We start from the raw sequence: 18,972 nt of genomic DNA on the forward strand, positions 1-18,972 counted from the left end.
ATGTAAAAACATTCAACAGGTACCAGAAACTTCTCAAGCTACCGCACACCTGAACTTTGCTGATCCGGACAGCGTGTCCGTCCTGCTGAACGATGCCGGCTCCCTCCAGGGGGCGGCCGTCCTTCAGCCAGCTGATGGTGGGAGGTGGGACGCCCGAAGCGGAGCACTCCAGCTCAAGTGGACTGTTTACTGGTATGGTCAGCTCTTCTGGAGAGCTGGAGCGGGAAATCTTTGGAGGCTCTGGACGAGAAAAGGAGAATAGTTTGCCTCATTGTTTATTGGACTTTACAACATGTGAAGATAAGTGCAGTGATTGTTCTACCGAGCACGGTGAGGTTAAAGCTTTTGGTGCTGCTTCCCGCCTGGTTACTGGCCACACAGCTGTACAGGCCTTCATCTGAACGAGCCACATCAGGCAGCTGGAGCCGCGTCTCCTGTCCGTCCAGCAGCAGGTTCCTGTGTAAAGATAGCGGCTGTCCATCCTTCATCCAGGTCAGTGTGGGAAGCGGAAACCCGCGTGCCTCGCAGGTTAAGGTCACCAAGGATCCCTGGACTACTGTTACTGGCTCCACTGGTTCCACGCGATCAACACCAGGGGGCACTGCATACCAGGAACACGTACCAAATAAACCCTTTCAGATCCGCTTTTGCTTTGTATTGTCTCTAGAGAAAAGCTGCAGATGAAATGTTTGGATTTTTACCTTGGACTTGCACATCGTAGCTCAGCTCAGCGAGGCCGGCTTGACTCCGCGCCACACATGTGTAAACCCCGGAGTCCGATTGTTGCACAGGAGCAATCCTTCATTTCAAAAACGGGTGAACATTAGGAGTGACCTCACCGCTAATAATCTAATTATTTACAAGATATCAACTATGATCTAAACAGACCTCAGTAAGGAGTCACCAAAGAGGAGGCGCGTGCGGGGAGAGAGGAGCAGCGGACGGCCGTTCTTCAGCCAACTGATCTGAGGCGGAGGGTTTCCGGCTGCGTGACACTCCAGAGTCACAACGCTGTCCTGAGTCACCTGCACCTCTCTGGGGACTGTCGTCTCACCAGAAATAGATGGTGGGACTATGATAAACCAAAGCAAGTTTGAATTAGTATTGCAACTAGATGTGGACAAACACAGTTGAAACCAGAGGTTTACATACAGCGAATAAAATGACACACACATTTCTTTTCACCTTGTCTGTAGCTGAATCAGACTAAATTGCTCTCATTTTAGCAATTTTACAAAATTATTTCCATTTGCTAAATGCCTCAATATTGAAAAATTATATCACAGATTTATTTATGAATATCTTCACTGTGATTTTTTTAACCCAGTGAATAAATGCACATAAATTATCGGTTGGACTTTTTAAACTTTTCAACTTGAAATTAACAGCTTAAAAAAAATGCCCATATCAGCACTTTTAATCTTTAACAAAGACAAATAATTAATCAAAACCAACCTAAAACAATGAGCGTGTAGATTTTACTTTCCTGGCCGGCAGCGCTGACAGCCACGCACGTGTACGTCCCAGAATCCTCAGGGCTCAGCCTCCTTACAGTTAATGTACTGCCATCAGGGGTCAAACTGCAGGGTTTTACACACACACACACGTTTTCACATGCATTTCCCTGTACAAACTACTCCACCTCCGACTCTCAGTGTTATTTTCTCATCATCATTAACAGCATCTTCCCATGGCTTTCACAAGAACACAGATTTGATCGCTCTGGCTGATGCAGTAGCGATGATCAAGAGGAGAACAGCTGTGACACAGCTGCTCGTAGTACGCGTCATGGTGGAATTAAAACCATTTGTCAGTGCTTCCCTTGGTCATGCCTGTTATAGTGTATTATGATTCATACGGCAATACTCGGAAATCTTCACGGAGCAGTTTTAATGACTCCTGACATTTTAAGTGCTAATCTCTTAATCACACACAGTTAGAGCAGTGAGAGTCTTACGCGATGTGATGCGTGTCTGATCCCTCCAAAGGCTCTCCGTCTTTCAGCCAGCTGAGGCGGGGCGTGGGGATCCCATTTGCTCTGCAGTCCAGGGTCAGCTCCTCTCCCGTGGGTGCACTCACATCGGATGCTTGGTCGGAGTTCAGGATGGTGGGTGAGACTGGGAGCCACACAGATTACATGTAAGGGCTGCTCATAAATCCTCGCTTTCGCACAAAGTCAAAATAGAGTAAAAGGATGTAAGGAGAAACTTGCTTACCAAGCACTGTGAGTGTGTAGTCTTTCTTTGTTTGTCCTTCGCTGTTCTTTACCAGACACGTGTAGGTCCCAGCATGAGACAGAGTGAGAGGGCCCAGCTCTAGCCTGTTACCTCGAACGGACCACTGCCACTGCAGACTGCTCTCTGGATAGCAAAAGCACCCACTTAATTTAGCCGTCACATATGAGAAGTTTGTACTTTTCCCATTTCTCCCGTCACTGCCTTGCTCTGACCTATAGGAGTTCCATCTTTCAGCCAAGTGATGCTGGGGACAGGCACTCCTGTGGCCTCACACAGCAGGGCCACATGGGAGTCCAGGGTATAATTGACAGACTCCCGCTGAGGCCCATCAAGCACCGGTGGAACTAAGGGAATAAACAAGTGTAGCATTTAATCATACATCACCCGCAAACTTTAATAGGTAGATGTTTAAAGTGTTAATGTGCAGCTCAGGGACATACTTACCATGGACTGTCAGACGAAATGTCCTGTCCACCTGTCCAGCAACATTGGACACTTTGCATGTATATATTCCACCATCTGTAGTCTGTGGCAGAAATGCATGTGTTTTTAACAGGGTTCCATCCATCCATCGCACAATCTATGATTCATCTGTTTTCCCATGATCCCTCTATCCTTCCCTCCATCCATCCATCCATCTCTCATTCAACCATCCATGATTCATCTGTTCTTCCATGATCTGTTTATCCATCAATTTCTAATTCCATCTATCCATCCGTCCAAACATCCATCTATATACATGTTTTATTTATCTGCATTTTTGTAGACTGAAACCTGTTATAGCTGTATCAATGTGTATATTGTCATGACGTTTTGTATTTTTTAGGGATGACTGTAGGCAAACAGATGATCCAATCATTTGCTGGCTCATATCTGCGCTCATCAGATAACAAACATCAACAATCCGGCGAACAAGTAATGCTGACAGCCACTTAATGTCCTTATAAGGATTTTGTTTTGCTTCCAGCCTGACACACCTATGACGTAACGCATTTCTCCCAACCTGAATGCCTATGACCTCCAGCTGGTGGCCGTTTATCTTCAGCCCATTCCCTTCGGCCAGTTGCCGCCCATTCTTGTACCATGTGATCTCTGGCTTGGGAACACCGTGAGCGTCACACCGCAGGACGACCGAAGAGCCCACTTGGGGGGTCACGCTGTCCGTCTCAGCGTCAAGCCGAGGTTTCAGCGAGGGCGCGACTGTTTATTTGGAGACATTGTGGAAAGTTTGATCTATTTAGGCTCTGCATGATTCACGGCTGACATGTCGTCAGTCACAGCTGGTTAAAGATAAACATGTTTTATTGCATGGACAAAGCGTTAAGATTTGATCATCTGTATATGAATCTGAAATGTGCAGATGGATCATTGTGTGTTTGCTCACCATAAACGCTGAGGAGAAAGCTCTTCTGGTCCTGCCCTGCCGAGTTGCTAGCGGTGCACACATATTGACCTCCGTCTTCCAGTCTTGCCCGAGGCAACTGTAACATCTGGCCACCTTTAATGCATGTTCAGATTTATATATAAAAACGTTATCTCAGCGTGAGAATTGGATGAGAGGATCAGAAGGGCAGCTGATGTAGAAACGATTTGAGCAGCTGACCCCTGACTGACCTGGCAGAATGTGAACCGTGGTGCTAAAATGGAGAACATGCCCATCCCTGGTCCAGGTGATCTCTGGGGGAGGGTACGCTTGGACGTCACACAGCAGTGACACCATGAGCCCCTCGATCACACTCACCTCCTCTTCTTTGGGACCAGTTATTCTAGGAGGCACTGAGAAGGACATTTGTTATGTGCATTCAGAAATAAGTCGAAGTATTTATACCCGAGAAACTTGTTTACATTTTGTCACAGTATCACCACAAACATTCTAGTATTTTCTAATGATTTCAAATGAAGAATGCGGAATGAAACAAAGATGTTTTAGTGAGTTCCTCCAAATGAAAATCTGGAAAATACTGCCTGTTTGTAGTTTGACTCCATTCTTGGAGTCATCTTTCATACAAATTGCAGGTCCAACTTTTTTGGGGGTATGTCTCTGCTTTTCATATCTACTGACTGAAAACCTCTCATGTGGTTGTAACATGAGAAAATGTAAAAACGTGTATTGGGTATGAATACTTTTTAATGTCCTACCTTGGACTGCCAGATTGAAATGCTTCTCAACTGTTCCGACCTTATTCTCAGCCATACACAGATAGTCAGCCATGTCTGAAACCTGCACACTGAGAAGCTAAAGGGTTAAAAAAAAAAAAAAAAAAACAGTGTTATGTCTCCGAACAAAATCCCCCGCAGGATCGGTCTACGGACTGGTAAAAGTGAAACACGTCTCACCTGAAGCTGTGTTCCGTCCTTGCTGATGTGGTGCTGCGAGTCTGTGCTCACCGGCTGCCCGTCTCTCAGCCAGGAGACCACCGGAGTGGGATGTCCCGTTGCGTCACAGTGTAGAACCACAGTGCTATTCACCACTGCTCCTATTTCCTCCATAAACTCCTCTGATGCTCCCATAATAACAGGTGGAACTACGAATAAATAGAAAAATAAATCCTGATGTCTGAATTTTATTGCAAATATCAAAGCAAAAAATAATAATAATAATGTGTATTTGTTTGCTTACTGAGGACCTCCAGTTCAAAATGCATGTGATCCTCTCCTGCTTCATTTACAGCTTGGCATGTGTACTTTCCACCATCCTCCTGTTGCACTCGATGGATCTGTAGCACCTGTCCTCCTGGCCGGAAAAAGAAATAATTCACAGATACGATGTCTCGGTCATAGAGAAAAGGTTAGAGGTCACAGTTTAAAGGAGCTTCCACTGACCTGGATGCAGCATCACTCCGTCGGCAGAGGTGAGTTTTCTCCCATCCTTGTACCAGCTGAGTTTTGGAGGAGGGATGGCATTGCTCTCACAGGACAGGCTGACTGAGTTACCCAAGACAACGTCCCGCTTTTGCACCCTGTCCTCATTGTCCCCTTCATGTCCCAAACCCCAGGCTGCTTCCGTGTTGGTCACCCGCTGGAAGATCGGTGGAACTGGCAGGAAGACAGAAACTGATCCTGATCACTTTCTACTAATGCTTAAAAAAGATTTTCAATCTCAACAGAGAGATGTTGTCTTGACATAACGTTTAACCCAAAGCTAAAGCAACTGTATGCACACCTTGAACAGTGAGGTGAAAGTCTCTCTTATCCTCTCCAGCAGAGTTGGACACCACACAAGTGTACTGTCCTTCATGGGAAAACACGGCATTCTCTATGTGGAGGAGGTGACCACTCTCCTGAATGCCAGCCTGGTGGCTCCCAGTCAGCAACTAGACACAAATATATATACATACATCAAATTTGAAATTCTTAATGTATAATTCTGTGAGTCAATGGGTATGAAGAAGAATGATGAGATTAAAAGCAATTAATTATTAAACATATTTTACTGATAATGGAACTGACTTTTTTGCTAATATTACTTATTTGAAAAGTAAAAACTAATGTATTCACTATAATGTAGTGGATAATATGGCTGCTTATTGTCCACGATTGAAAGAAGGGTTTGATAGCTGTAATGCTTAGAAACATATATTTTTAACTGAGAAAGACATAAATAATTAAATTTTATTTTTAGGTAAAATGTAAACAGAAGCAGATAAATAATTTCTTATTTATTGACATTGCTCTAACATTGTTTTATTTTGTTAGGAAGTACTCAACGTATTAATCCTATCAGCAACAGAGTTTTTTGCTTTATTGAATAATTTTACATTTAAATCCAGCATTAGTATAAATAATTTTAGGTTTAGGCTTTTAATGTCTAAACTTAATTAGAAAATGACATCAATGATTGTGAACCTAAATTGTATTCCGGTTCAAATGTCAAAAGCTAGCGGGATTTGCTAATTCGTTTGCTTATCAGCCAGGCTAACTGCAAAAGTAATACCCGATTACAATGCATTTAGTGATTTCAAACACTGTAGGACTATGTCCACTAAGGGATGTCTGTGTGTATGTATGAGTTAAAGAGGCACAAATAGGAAGAAGCACAAAAATTAGTACAAATAATGAACTTTTTACTGCACCTGTTACTACATTTTATATTAAGACAGCCATGTTGGATTTTGAGATTTGATTCCACTCTTAGGAATATTCTTCTTTGTTAATTTCCTTAAACTTCAAAATTTCTACTTTTAATTGAAAATGAAACACATTATTAAACCGCAGCCTTCAAGCAATTGTCGAGGTAGATGGCTATAAGTGAAGTATGAATGCTTTGCTGCATGCCAGTTCAAGGTGAGAGGAGTGTGAAAGAAATCAGCTGTGACCCAGCGCCTTTCATATTTGCAGCCAGCTGGGTCAAACTTGGCAGGAAGAGCATTCAGCTGATCAGACACTGGCAGGATTATCTGAACACACTTACACTTAAAGAACAAAAGAGTATGAAGAATACATTGATCGGAAGAATCTCTGAACAACCACAACTGGTAATGTAATGGGTCAAAAGGGTATCTATTCAGGACAGGAACCAGTGATCTCATCTAATGGACTAATCAACCAGTGTGTTCCTGTTGAGATGTCATTGTATTGTAAAATCATCATCATGTTCCCACTTTTCTTTACTGAACAGAACCTTTGAGCGACCTTTCTTCATTAATCTCCATTGTTTTAATAAATTGCGTTCGGAGGTCAGCTGGCTCGCATCCTCTTTATTTAGACAAATAAGAAAAGTTTTTCTAACTTAGCACAAGCATGCCAGTATCTGCACTTTTTGTTTCTTTTCTTTTTCTTTTCTTTTATGACATTAAACACACAACTGAAAAACTCGTAGTTCCATTATGCCAGCGTTATAAAACGTCTGTGAAGATAATTCTTGGAAAAACATGTTCCGCAACCACCTTGTTCAGGTGAGAAAAACATGTCCATCGGACTCAGAAGAACTACATTTCTGCTAAAGAATCTCTACAAACTGTATAATGTTGAGTATCACATTTACAGAAGCAATTTAAAATTGCCGATTCGAAGAGAAATAAAAACAGCAACAGTATTTTACTGTCAACGTCGTGACATTTAATTACTGGATTCTTTATGCTTTTGCTATAATTAACATGCTTGCTCATCACACAAAACCTGGAGAGGGGGTGGTTTATGTAAAGGGATCTTCATACTGTTGAGGCTCTTGCAATTCATACTGATCACCAGCAGAGGCCGATAGAAGTCAGACCGTACTGCATGAAAATCACGGAGCTTATAGCTTTGGATACACGTCTAGAGCACCACACCAACCTGTCCATCTTTAAACCAGTGAACTTTGGGTTCGGGGAAACCTTTGGCCAAGCAGGACAGAGTTAAACTTCCGTTAATCCTCACTTTCTCTCCATGACCAGAAAACGTCAAGGATGAAGAGTCTCCTTCTATCTGCGGTGGGACTGATGAGATGGAGAAAATAGTTAATCATCCACAAGTAACTGCTCCAGTTGGTTTCCCTTTCACTCCTTACCCAAAACACTGAGAGAGTAATGCTTGGTGGCTGTGCCTGCTGGATTTGTGGCCCTGCATGTGTAAAAGCCGCTGCTGTCTCCCTGTGCTGAGCCCAGGCGCAGAGCCTGCCCACCAAGGGTGTACGTCAGCTGAGGGGTGGACACGATGGGCTGATTATCCTTCAGCCATGTGATGCTGGGTGTAGGCGAGCCCAAAGTATTACAGGAGAGGACTGTGGGAAAACCCAGCACCACTGACACCTCTGAAGTCTCATTTGTACCCTTGATGACGGGTGGAGCTAGAGAAAAACAAACAGAGAGCAAATTTTAAGCAAGGGATGTTGATTCAAGATTCAAGATGGGGAAAGTTTTCACCTTTATGTCTGTGGTGTAATCCTGACTGTTTAAAACGCTTTTAATTCTGTTTGCAGTGTGTCTTAGAACAAAAAGGAAAACACACCTTGAACTGTAAGTCTGAACTGGCGCATCTGGGTTCCTGCGCTGTTCCTGGCCAGACAACGGTAAAGGCCCTGGTCCCTCAGTCTGACTGACTTCACCTTTAGGACCTGGCCGTCTTCCAGAAACTCCACGTGAGGGTCTCCGTCGGGAGACAGAACCCTGAACGCAGGCGAAGGAATCAATAATCAAATCAATGTAACTGGTCCGTCCTTAGCGTGCGGCTGAATGCCACCATTCAATTGTTAGTGATCACGTACTCTCCATCATGGCTCCATTCCACTCTGGGTGCTGGTCGCCCACTGACTCGACACTGGAACTCCACCTCCAGACCCTGCACCACAGTGAGCTCCTGCAGGCGGGATGTTCCCGAGATCACTGGAGGAGCTGGAATAAAATTATATACAGAAAACATCCGAATAAATTAAAACATTATGAGAACTTGTGTGGTGTCTAACTCTGTTATTAGATAAATTAAAGGAGTAGTATTATGTGCTTTCTAGTCATATAACAGTATTTTACTGCAAAATAAAGGAACTATGCTGCCTTGAATAGCTAGGAAAATGTTAGATATATAAAACATAACTTAAAAAAAATGTGACTTTGAAATTTAACGCCTTGAAATTGGGCCTCTGTCTCTTTAAGAAGCACCTGCTCTTCAGTACGTCATCACAACAACAACCTTCCTCTGTTAAGCCGTTCATAAATGTTCTTGGGAGCTCTGGACTGAGAAATAGTTCATATGATAAGCTCAGTTCCACCAGTGTTTGCTCAGTGTTTGCTAATTGGTGCTGACTAGTCTGGAGGAGCTGAGCGAGAGAGACGCTCTGGAATGCAGAAGCTGGGCTTGGAAACATTATAACATGATATAAAGCTCAAAAAAGTCAATTATCACAGCTCTGGGTTCCTGACCTCACCTTGTACCACTATGTTGTATTGTCTCTTTGCCTCTCCAGCTGAGTTTTGAGCTGTGCAGGCAAATTGGCCTGCGTGTTCATGTTGAACTCTGTAGATTCTGAGCAGTCGGTTCCCGTTCTGCAGATACACACCGGGGTTGTCCACCTGGACACAGCAATCAGCTCTGTAAACCATCTGCCTCTTTACTGATAGACACACCAGCCACTTGGTGGCATTGTACAGCTAGAGATGGAAATGATACAGTATCCAAGTGACACACTCACAGCATGACCATCTTTAGTCCAAGTTATTAGTGGGGAGGGAATGCCGAACGCATCGCAGCCCAAAGTGAGTGGCTGCCTCAAGGTGACAGTGAGGTTCAATGGTTGGCCATCGTCTTGGATCTCCGGAGGAACTAAAAATACACAATAAAGGGATTAGTGTGTCTGTTGTTAGTGGGAGAGAAAGCAGGTATGCAGCTATAAATAAATCCTCACCGTTTACTTTTAGCCTGGTTTTCCTCTCTACTGAGCCTGCCTCGTTGGTTGCCACACACTTGAAGTCTCCACTGTGGCTGGCAGATGCTGCGCTAATTACAAGAGCGCCATCCCTCGCCACAGAGTACTCTGATTGTTCTGGATGGATCTCCAGGCCATTCTTAAACCAGCGAACCCTGGGATGCGGTGAACCTGCAGGTGGAAGAGAGGGAAATCATTTGGATTCGAAGTGAGCACAAAACGAGCTTTATATTGACCGTGCCGGAGGAAAAAAAGATAAAGTAAAGAAAAGTAACTCCCATCTCTCCGATTCTCGACAGAACTTATCGGGCACGCGGCCCAGAATGGAAAATGCCAGCTCTCCATTTATCTGCAGGACAGCAGGCAAGACGCTGCCAAAACGGTTAGAGTCCTTGCAGCCCCCCGAGGCATGCTATAGCCAAGGTCAGACTCACATAAAACAGAAAACAAAGTATACTAGAGGGATGTGAGATGTAATATTTAAGCCTATGGTCTCCAGATTTATTACCTAACACTGAAATGACAGCTTTGAGCCGTAAGAAAAAATAAATAAAACAAAGGGATTGACGATTCAACTGAGGAGCCTGAAACAGATGTGTTTTGTGGATTACCGAGTGAAGGAGAGGTGAAAATGGTCCACTGGAGAAAGCTAGAATGTGAGGGGGAAAAAAGGATTTTCTACAGAGCGACAGAGCGGCAGTCCTGGAGGAAACACCACTTGGTCTATTTCCAGAAGTGTTATATACAAACACCAGCCATGAGGTAAGAAAAAAAACACTTTTCCTCAATCTGTAAGCTGTTCACCACAGGCAATGTTATCATGTGTTGCTTCTTTTAACGCATGTACAGCTTAAAGAGCTTTAATGCAGATTCATTATGTCATTGCTGGGAGGAAATGAATACAGATGTCCCGCTTTAGATGCTAACAGATCTCATTAGTAGGCCCTTTTTTTTCTCTTAGAGTCATTAGTGAAAGAGGATATCCTACATGTGTTTCTTAAATATTTACCCCCTTTGGTCGCAATACACTTGTTGTATTAATAATGTCCTCCTGGCAAAGATTTGCATTAGCATTATTAGGCCTGCTTAGACAGATTGATCTCAAGAGAACAATGCAGGGATGTGTGTTTCCTGCTGCTGACTTCCTCTCTTGAACATCAACTACTTGAACAGCCCCATAAAGTAGTACATTGTGGTATCTGCCTTCCTGTATAGCAAAGATGTAAAGAGGGCTATTTTGGCTTTATCTGCCTCTTCCCCTGCTTCACGGTGCACCTCAGACATCTCTGTCCTTTATCTGCCAGCAGCAGCCTGTAATTAGGATTCCTCTCCCAGCAGGCCGCGACGCACAGGAAAGCAGATGTGGCTCACTGAGGCAGCCGGCAGACCGATGTTCCAGCTGTTGCTCCACATTATAGACACAGTCCTCACCTTCTCTCGTTGAGCTGGTTACCATGGCAGAGCGCCACACAAACAATGGTAGTCTGCAGGAGCTGTCTGGTGAGGATCACTGAGTGATTCCAGGGACAGGTGCCTACACCTGCACGCTTTGATAAAACTGTAAGTTCTCTTGGAAATGCTAGCTTGTGGAGCGGACAGGTTTCTGAATGGGACGACGGCATAGGGGGACGCTGTCATCATGCAAATTCACTGAGACACCCAGAACATCACTCTGAAGAGGCATAGCTATTTCATATTTTCAGAGTATTGCGAAAATATTCCCACCCTGTGACAAAGGTCACATTTTGTCATGTTACAAAACAGAAACTTCAATGCATTTTCTTGGGATAGTGGAAGAACAATAATTTCTGCAAATACAAATCTAAAAAGAGCGATGCTTGTAATTATCCCCCTTCACACTGATATCTCTAAAAAATGGTGCAACTAATTGTCTTTTAAATAGTAGCCACACAGCCCACCTGAATAAGCATAAGTACAGCTGTTCTTTGAAGGCCTTCAAGGAGTCATGAAAACCTTAGCGAACGAACAACATCATGAAGCCTAAGGAACACTGTAGATGTCAAGAGAAGGTTTTAGAAAACTTCAAAGCATAATTAAGCAGTAAAAACAATATTCCAAGCTGTGAACAATTCATGGAAAGCTGTTAATTCCATAAGTCAACTATAGAAAGAGAATAGCCCAACAGCAAACATACCAAAACATCCACATAATTTGATACAACAGGAAAGGAAGGTATAAATCAAGAGACTCAAGGTAATTGTAGAAGCTACTAAAATCCACAACCCAGGTGGAGAAATTTGTCAACAGAACAGCTATTAGTTATGACCTTCATAGAACAGTGGCTACAGGAAAAGTCATAATATCCCTGTTTAGAGTTTGCTACAAGCTATTTAGGGATCACAGCAAACAGGTAGAAGATAACACACTGGACTGAAAAGACAATAACAAAACTTTGTGATCAGCATGCAAAGTGATGTGTGAGGTTAAAACTCATACTGCACATCACCCTGAACGCAGCTTTAAGCAGATATTGAAAAGAAATCCGTGGATAGCTGGTGAGACATGATGTGATGATGCACAGAGTGAAATCTAGGGTAACACTGGAAGAAAACCTGTTAGAAAACAAGTCCAGAGCTAAGTCTAAATGAGATTCTGTGGCAAGACTTGGAGAAAAACGTTTACTGATGCTCAAGCCTGAGGTATGTTACAAAGAATAATGGAAACGTTTTTAGTCTCCGTACAGATAATTAACGCAACAGGGACGGTTTTACAAAGTAAAACATCAGGATTGCAAAATATATATACAGTATATATATACAGGCAGTTAATTATATTAGTGCCATTCATTTACATTCTGCATGCCATTAATATAATTAGTGATGCTTATTGTTTAGAGATATAGAACATATTTGTAAAGTCTCTTGCATTAGAATATTTTTTTACTCATTAGAAAGTGTATTGCCAAGCAACCAAGCTGTATAATTTCCAATAGAAGCAACTGCAAGCCTTTCAAAAAATCTCAAATAATTAGGTGACAATAATGTACTTAAATCTTTTATAGTATCTGCATAGACTATTCACTGTCTGGGATCTTAGTTTGTAGTGAACCCAGTATCAATGCTGGATACTTAAGTATGTGTTTGGTCTGACACTCATTGTTGTCGCACATCATTTGTTTTTCAGGCACTGTGCTTAATTGAGCCCTCACTGACAAAAGGGGACAGAATACAAGTCCATAATAGACCATTTAAAGTGCTTCAACTTCATTATTAGATGACATTTTATGTCAGTCTGTCACATAAAATCCCATTAAAACAATGAGGTCTGCAGTTGTGAAGTGATAAACTTTGACTAAATTTGAGAATTATATGTTTATATTCATTGAAATATGCATTTTCATTTTTCTTCTCACCATGTTGTGGAAGCAACCACAATAAAAGAGACATAAACAGTGGGAAAGCAATGTCATCAATGCAATGCCAGCAAAAATGCAGCTTTTCAGTATGTGTGGAGCAGACTCGTCTATGAATCCTTTCATACCTTTAGCACGACAGGAGATGACGACTTTGCTGTTCACTACTTTCTCCAAGATGGCATCTCCAGGTTCTGCAAAGGACGGGGGCTCTGAGGGGGAAATGGAGTGGTGATAGGTTTTTCACTTTGAACTAGCAATCTATTGATAAGTTAAAAGTGCATGAGGAGAATTAATCAGACATTCCTTGTGTGGAGATAAGAAGGAATCAGGAAGCCTTTGGGCATACAAGTAATTTCTGTTGTGACATTTGAGAGAGCACACAAGTACTTTAAGGTCATCAACAAACATTGTACAAAAGTCACTGGAAGTGAAAGTTAAGCACAAATGGGGGACTGTAATGGAATGATAACAATACAAAATCAAACAGATAATGGTGTTAGTAGTATGGACACGCTGTTGGCGTGGTACACTCTTGGGCTTTCACACAACCTGTGATATATAAAACTTTGTGGTAGACCCACGAGTAAATCCACAACTTTTACAACTGGCCATAAGATGTAGCAGATCAGCATGAGGTTAGAGTGAAGTCCAAATTTAAAGCCCTGTGAGTCATGTGTGGACGTGTATTGTCTTGTTAAAAGGCTATAACATTGTACTGGCATGGTCAGAGTAGACCTCAAGTCACATCATTATGGCTCTGAACTTCCTGAGGCAAGACTTAAGTGTGTCTTTCCACAAATCCTGTCACAGGATTATGCACACACAGCTCTCTGTTGTGATACCGAACTGAAATTCATCACTGAAAATGATAGGATTCCACTAATCATCCTGGTTATAGCGCCACTCCAAACACAAAAATCACTGCTTTGGTATTAATGGCAGCCTATGCTTTGATGTTGTATATCTTGGACAAACAGAAACTCTATAACCTGTAGGTTCTAACATTAGGCAATTGTGACATCTGTACAGCTCACAGGCTGGTTAATCTCACTATTTAGCTACCTAGGCTGATGCCAACAGGTACCTGAAGCATGAATGTTTTTATAGCGAAAAAGTATAAATCAGTTTGTAATTTGATTTTAAAACGGATAACTTCATGTTTTGCAACCCTTAATTTTTGTTGTCTAAAGAAATTTAGGTAAATTACTAGAATTGTTTAATTCATTGGTGTATTACTTTTGGAACGCACTGTAAAATGTTCACACAGGGTCTGAGGTTGTAAAGCAGAGATATTCACCAAGAATTTCCAGCGTGATCTCTAATGTTTCCTGTCCAGCACCATTTTTGGCCACACACTGGTATGTGCCCTGATCTGCAAGGGCGACTGGATGGATCCTCAAGGGTGCAGAGTTCTTGTTGCCAACAGGACGTCCATTGTGGAACCAGCTGATCTCAGGCCGTGGTTCTCCTTGGACCACACAAGGGAGAGCCACTGTTTGGCCAAGCATGGCTTTCAGAATGGATGGTGCTGGCTGGATTCTGGGCTTGGCTGAAAATGGAAATTGGTAGCATCAGCGGTAAAGTGTGAATAATAAGCTCTGAGCATCAGATTAAGTTCAATTTACAAATGAATCTCTTACCTTGAATGTGTAAATTGTAGCTCAGTGACACATTCCCTGCTGGATTTTCTGCAGTGCAGGTGTACAGTTTACTATCAATCAGACGCACATCAGTGATCCTCAGAGAGCCTGAAGGCAAAACAGTGAACCTGGGGAGGAATAGGGTGCAAAGGTAAAGCAATGGAGAAAACACCTCATGAGTTATTGCGGATCTGCAGCAACTCCTTAAAATAAAGAAGACAAAAAACTGTTTCCGTCGTTAGAAAAAAACTTTTATAATTATGGAAGATTTAAACTGTACTGAAGGCAGATATGTGGGCTCGGTGTATATTACTGACATTTTATAAGACAGACCATCGCAGAGTAGGGCATAATTCTGAGGTGAAAGTCTTTCTTCCAACAATGGCTTGCATCTTTACCACCTTGACCTTTTCTTTCCACCTCACAATTATTAATTACTTTAAGTTGGTTTATAATATGAAATCATAATAAAATACTTTGATGTTTTTGTAAGGTGATGAAATGTGTAGAAGTCCAGGGTTGGTAAAACTTTTGCAAAAGAGTGCAACTGCTGCTTAGTTTGTAATATTTTCTTAATTTTTAATGCTTTATTAAAGAGTTTGCTATAAATGCAAGGAAAACACAATGGCGCTTTATGCTACTTGGGCTCTTTTCTGATGTCATTGTTTTGGTGCACAGAACAAAAATGGACCTGTGACGACTGACAGGCATGACTAAGTGAAGTCTGGACCTCAGCTAGACCCGAGTTGTGCTCCCAGACAACAATTAAATTCACATGTCCAATTGCGCAGAGCCATTACCGTATAAAATGGTAAAGGAAGCTTGACCTGGATGATATCACTGTGGGAAAGGTCGAACACTTGTTGGGAACAATGCAGCAAGTTATTTGAGGACATACAGAACATGTGAAAATCAGAAGTCTTGCTAAAGGATGAAATTAGAATGCGAGGTCATTCACGTCTCTGTAATCAAAGTTTTGTTTCTCAGAGAGCAACCATGTGCAATGCACAGTTTATGTTGAAACACTCATTTGTTCCATGGATGTTTGTCACAGATAAACATCCATAGAGCATCCATAAGATTGTGGCAATCACTTACACTAAACTTTACGTCAAGAAGATGCTTTGTTACCCAAACAAAGCATACGTCCAGCGTATGTTATAGAAGCTAAATGTAGGTCAGTCGTGTTTAATGATTTTGTGATAATATAAATTACATCAGAAGCTGTGCAGCTGTATAACTAAAAGTAAACACACCTCTGCAATTTATCTGAGATAACTCTGTCTGCCAAGCAACCGAATTCTAACAATAACATGTTCATGAAAGGGGAGACTCGTCTGTAAGAACAAAGAGCTCTCTATTTTAGCAGCCATATGCTGTAATACCTCCACCACCACCCCATCCCTCCTCCCCAACCACTGTAAAAAATTTTTTTTTTAAAAACCCAGAATATCTACAATTAGAACCAACTGGCTGCCCAGTCAGTCCCTGCTCAGACTGCAGCGCACAGAGGAGTTGAACCATCTCTCTCACTCATTCATCACTCTCCACACTGCTGTCAAATCACCAGCGTCTGGTTTAGAAACTAACTGGGACAAATCTGTCTTATCAGCACTGGGTGGAAAATGAACAAGTAGTGGATTAGAAAAGTATTCGTACTCCTTTAATGTTTCTACATTGTGTCAAGTTCCAGCACCCACTCACATCCATTATCTAAACTCACTTATCCCTGCAGAGGGGGGGCTATCTCCAGCAGGCATTGCGCGAGAGGCAGGGTTCACTTTGGAAGAGTCGCCACTCCATCACAGAGTAACATAGAGACACACAGGATCATGCACACACAATCACACCAAATTCAGAGAAATAACCGAGCAGTCATGACTTTGGATTGTCTCAGGAAGTTGGAGTACCCAGAGAGAACCCAAGCATGAACACGCAAACGCCATGCAGAAAGCCCACCACCAGGATGGGATTTGAACCCAGGACCTTCTTGCTACGGTATCTTATGGAGATTTTATGAGATTGAAATAAACCAAAACAAAGTTGTTTATAATTGTGAAGTGAACTGAAAAGTTTACATATTTCCTTTTTTTTTTAAACCTGAAACATTTGGAATGCATTTTTATCCTGCCCCTTTGAGTCAATGCTTTGCAGAACAACCTCTCGCTTCAGGTACAGCTGCAGGTCTTTTTGTGTATGTCTCTACCGGCTTTGCACACCTAGAGACCACTTTTTTTTCCTTTGTAAAATAGCACAAGCTCAATTTGATCAGATGAAAGGCTAATAAGTATATATGGGAGAAAATTCACCCCCACTCATTTACGCTACGATCAGCACCCTCTGGTCATTTCCCCTGAGTCTCAAAGTGTTGCTGCAAAGAACAAATCTTTACACGGCTCGCTTGTTTCCACAGGTCCCACATATGCAAACGGTAGGGTGTGGGGGTTGTTCTCACAGATGTGTTATTCTCATCAGACAGAACTTGTAAAGAGTCAGCATGTTGTTTTACAGCTCAAACACTTCTGGGAATCCAAGGATCAGGCAGATGGTATGCTTGAATCTCTTTTTCTGTCAGTTCATATCCCCCCCCAGCTTCCTGGCATTCCACCCCCACTATTTCCTTCACATCCAGCTCGCACAAGTCTTATAGTAATTGAGTCACCACGAGTCTCCGCCCCGGAGCCCCTGTCCTTCTCCTATCTATCCTACCCAACCCATATCTCATAACCAGACGACATGCGCCGCAGGCTGTCTGATTATGAGATTTTGTCTATGATGTATCCAATATGTTGCTCCGATCTGTCAGCCTGTCGGCACCTAGGGGTGACCACACATAAAAATAAGGTACCAGGCCAGATTCCACCAGATGTTCCTCTTCAGCTCGGACTATGGGTGAGGCCTGCGCACACACACAGCTTTCAGTGGGCTGTCACTATCTCTGCCTTATTCCACTTTCAAGGCATCATCAAGAGAAAATAACAAAAATAAATAAATCAGCAGTACTTTCAAATGAATGCTTCCCGTCAGCAAAATGCCCTTGTATTACTAACTGTCTGACATGTTGGTAAGGCTAATAGAAGTACAAAGGTGGGAAGTATGTGTCACTTTCCCGTTAAGTGTAATATAACTGCATATTGATGACCACAGAAACCATGTTCTTACCCAGCTGTGACGGGGGGGATGGGATGCCCGTTGCGGCTCCATTTGACTAATGGGGAAGGACTTCCCTGGGCCTCACAGGGGAGAACCACCTCAGTCCCCACCTCCGCCGCCATCCTAACGATGTTGTCATGGCCACTCACGCCCATAATCTTTGGCAGACCTTAAAAAATATAATGGAAGAACGAGTTATGGCAAAGTCATTCTAGGTCTTTTGTCTTTTCTAGTCTTTTCTTTTCTTTTAGGTGCATTCTAGGCCGAATGCACCTAAAATACTCCAGCAGCTGACTGTTTCACGCTATGTTTGGCTACAACCACAAACTAAATGTATTTTTATTGAAATTATGTGATAAACTGTGGTGTGTGTATCTGTATTCAGCCCCCTTTACTCTGATCCATCTAAATACAACCAGGCAACCAGGTGCCTCCAAAAGAAAGTCCATGTGTGTGTATTTTAATCTAAGCATAAATTCAGATGTTCTGTGAGGGCCTCACATGTGTGTAAGAAAAGTTTAAACCAGAGGTAGGATATAAATCAGTATCCCATCTCATAAAGGACACAGAACACAAAGTACAGCCGTGATCCTACCAAGACATTACTGTCTTCCTAAACTGCCTGGCCAGGCAAGGAGAGCATTCAACAGAAAAAGATGCCAAGAGGCCAACTGCGGAGGAGCAATGGAAGAAACATATTTACGGAAAGTCACAAGAAGATAAGAAATCTTGTTTCGACTTTGCCGCAGGTCAGGTAGGCAACAACACGATACACATTTGGAAGAAGATGCTTCCAAATGTGAGGGTCAGATGAATTCAAAGTCGACCTCATTAGTCTATATGTAAAAAAAACAAAAAAACATTAAGGGTGGCACCATCATGCTGTGGGAATACATTTTTTCCATATTCAAATGGAAGCTAGCCTAAGCTGATGAAGAGGTAGGTAGAGCTAAATACAATAACAATCCAATTTTGAGATTGCGAAACAATCCTAAACATATAGCCAGAGATGTAATGGAACGATTTAACATATTCATGTTTTAAAATGGCGTAGGTCAATATCAGGTCAATATTTAATTGAGAATCTGTGGACACAAAAAGACTGGCAGCTATTACAGTAAATAGTTGGTCTTAATTAAAAGGAGATCAAATTTTGCAGGCAGTTTTTATCCCTGTCTTTCACAATTTGCACAAAATAAGTTTGCGACAACCTGTGAAACATTTCAA

General features: G+C 42.3%; 1 protein-coding gene across 1 annotated transcript in view; it reads right to left on the minus strand.

The window, feature by feature from the left end:
* Positions 1–18,972, minus strand: part of LOC102237800 (hemicentin-1) — a 61,415-nt gene that overhangs the window by 18,745 nt on the left and 23,698 nt on the right. Inside the window, exons 22-49 of the mRNA XM_014471725.2 lie at positions 17,755–17,914; positions 14,593–14,720; positions 14,250–14,501; positions 13,078–13,161; positions 9,556–9,747; positions 9,343–9,473; positions 9,079–9,223; positions 8,422–8,548; positions 8,166–8,323; positions 7,726–8,004; positions 7,512–7,654; positions 5,401–5,551; positions 5,061–5,273; positions 4,858–4,971; positions 4,575–4,762; positions 4,377–4,473; positions 3,852–4,013; positions 3,622–3,735; positions 3,241–3,437; positions 2,682–2,763; positions 2,450–2,581; positions 2,217–2,360; positions 1,958–2,117; positions 1,456–1,580; positions 889–1,072; positions 702–799; positions 323–601; positions 50–240 (exon numbers count right to left, since the gene is read on the minus strand). Coding sequence (XP_014327211.1) covers positions 50–240; positions 323–601; positions 702–799; positions 889–1,072; positions 1,456–1,580; positions 1,958–2,117; positions 2,217–2,360; positions 2,450–2,581; positions 2,682–2,763; positions 3,241–3,437; positions 3,622–3,735; positions 3,852–4,013; positions 4,377–4,473; positions 4,575–4,762; positions 4,858–4,971; positions 5,061–5,273; positions 5,401–5,551; positions 7,512–7,654; positions 7,726–8,004; positions 8,166–8,323; positions 8,422–8,548; positions 9,079–9,223; positions 9,343–9,473; positions 9,556–9,747; positions 13,078–13,161; positions 14,250–14,501; positions 14,593–14,720; positions 17,755–17,914 — 4,430 coding nt within the window. The remainder of the gene's footprint in view (positions 1–49; positions 241–322; positions 602–701; positions 800–888; positions 1,073–1,455; positions 1,581–1,957; positions 2,118–2,216; positions 2,361–2,449; positions 2,582–2,681; positions 2,764–3,240; positions 3,438–3,621; positions 3,736–3,851; positions 4,014–4,376; positions 4,474–4,574; positions 4,763–4,857; positions 4,972–5,060; positions 5,274–5,400; positions 5,552–7,511; positions 7,655–7,725; positions 8,005–8,165; positions 8,324–8,421; positions 8,549–9,078; positions 9,224–9,342; positions 9,474–9,555; positions 9,748–13,077; positions 13,162–14,249; positions 14,502–14,592; positions 14,721–17,754; positions 17,915–18,972) is intronic.

Source organism: Xiphophorus maculatus, chromosome 12 (genome assembly GCF_002775205.1).
Source record: "Xiphophorus maculatus strain JP 163 A chromosome 12, X_maculatus-5.0-male, whole genome shotgun sequence".
Taxonomy (NCBI): domain Eukaryota; kingdom Metazoa; phylum Chordata; class Actinopteri; order Cyprinodontiformes; family Poeciliidae; genus Xiphophorus; species Xiphophorus maculatus.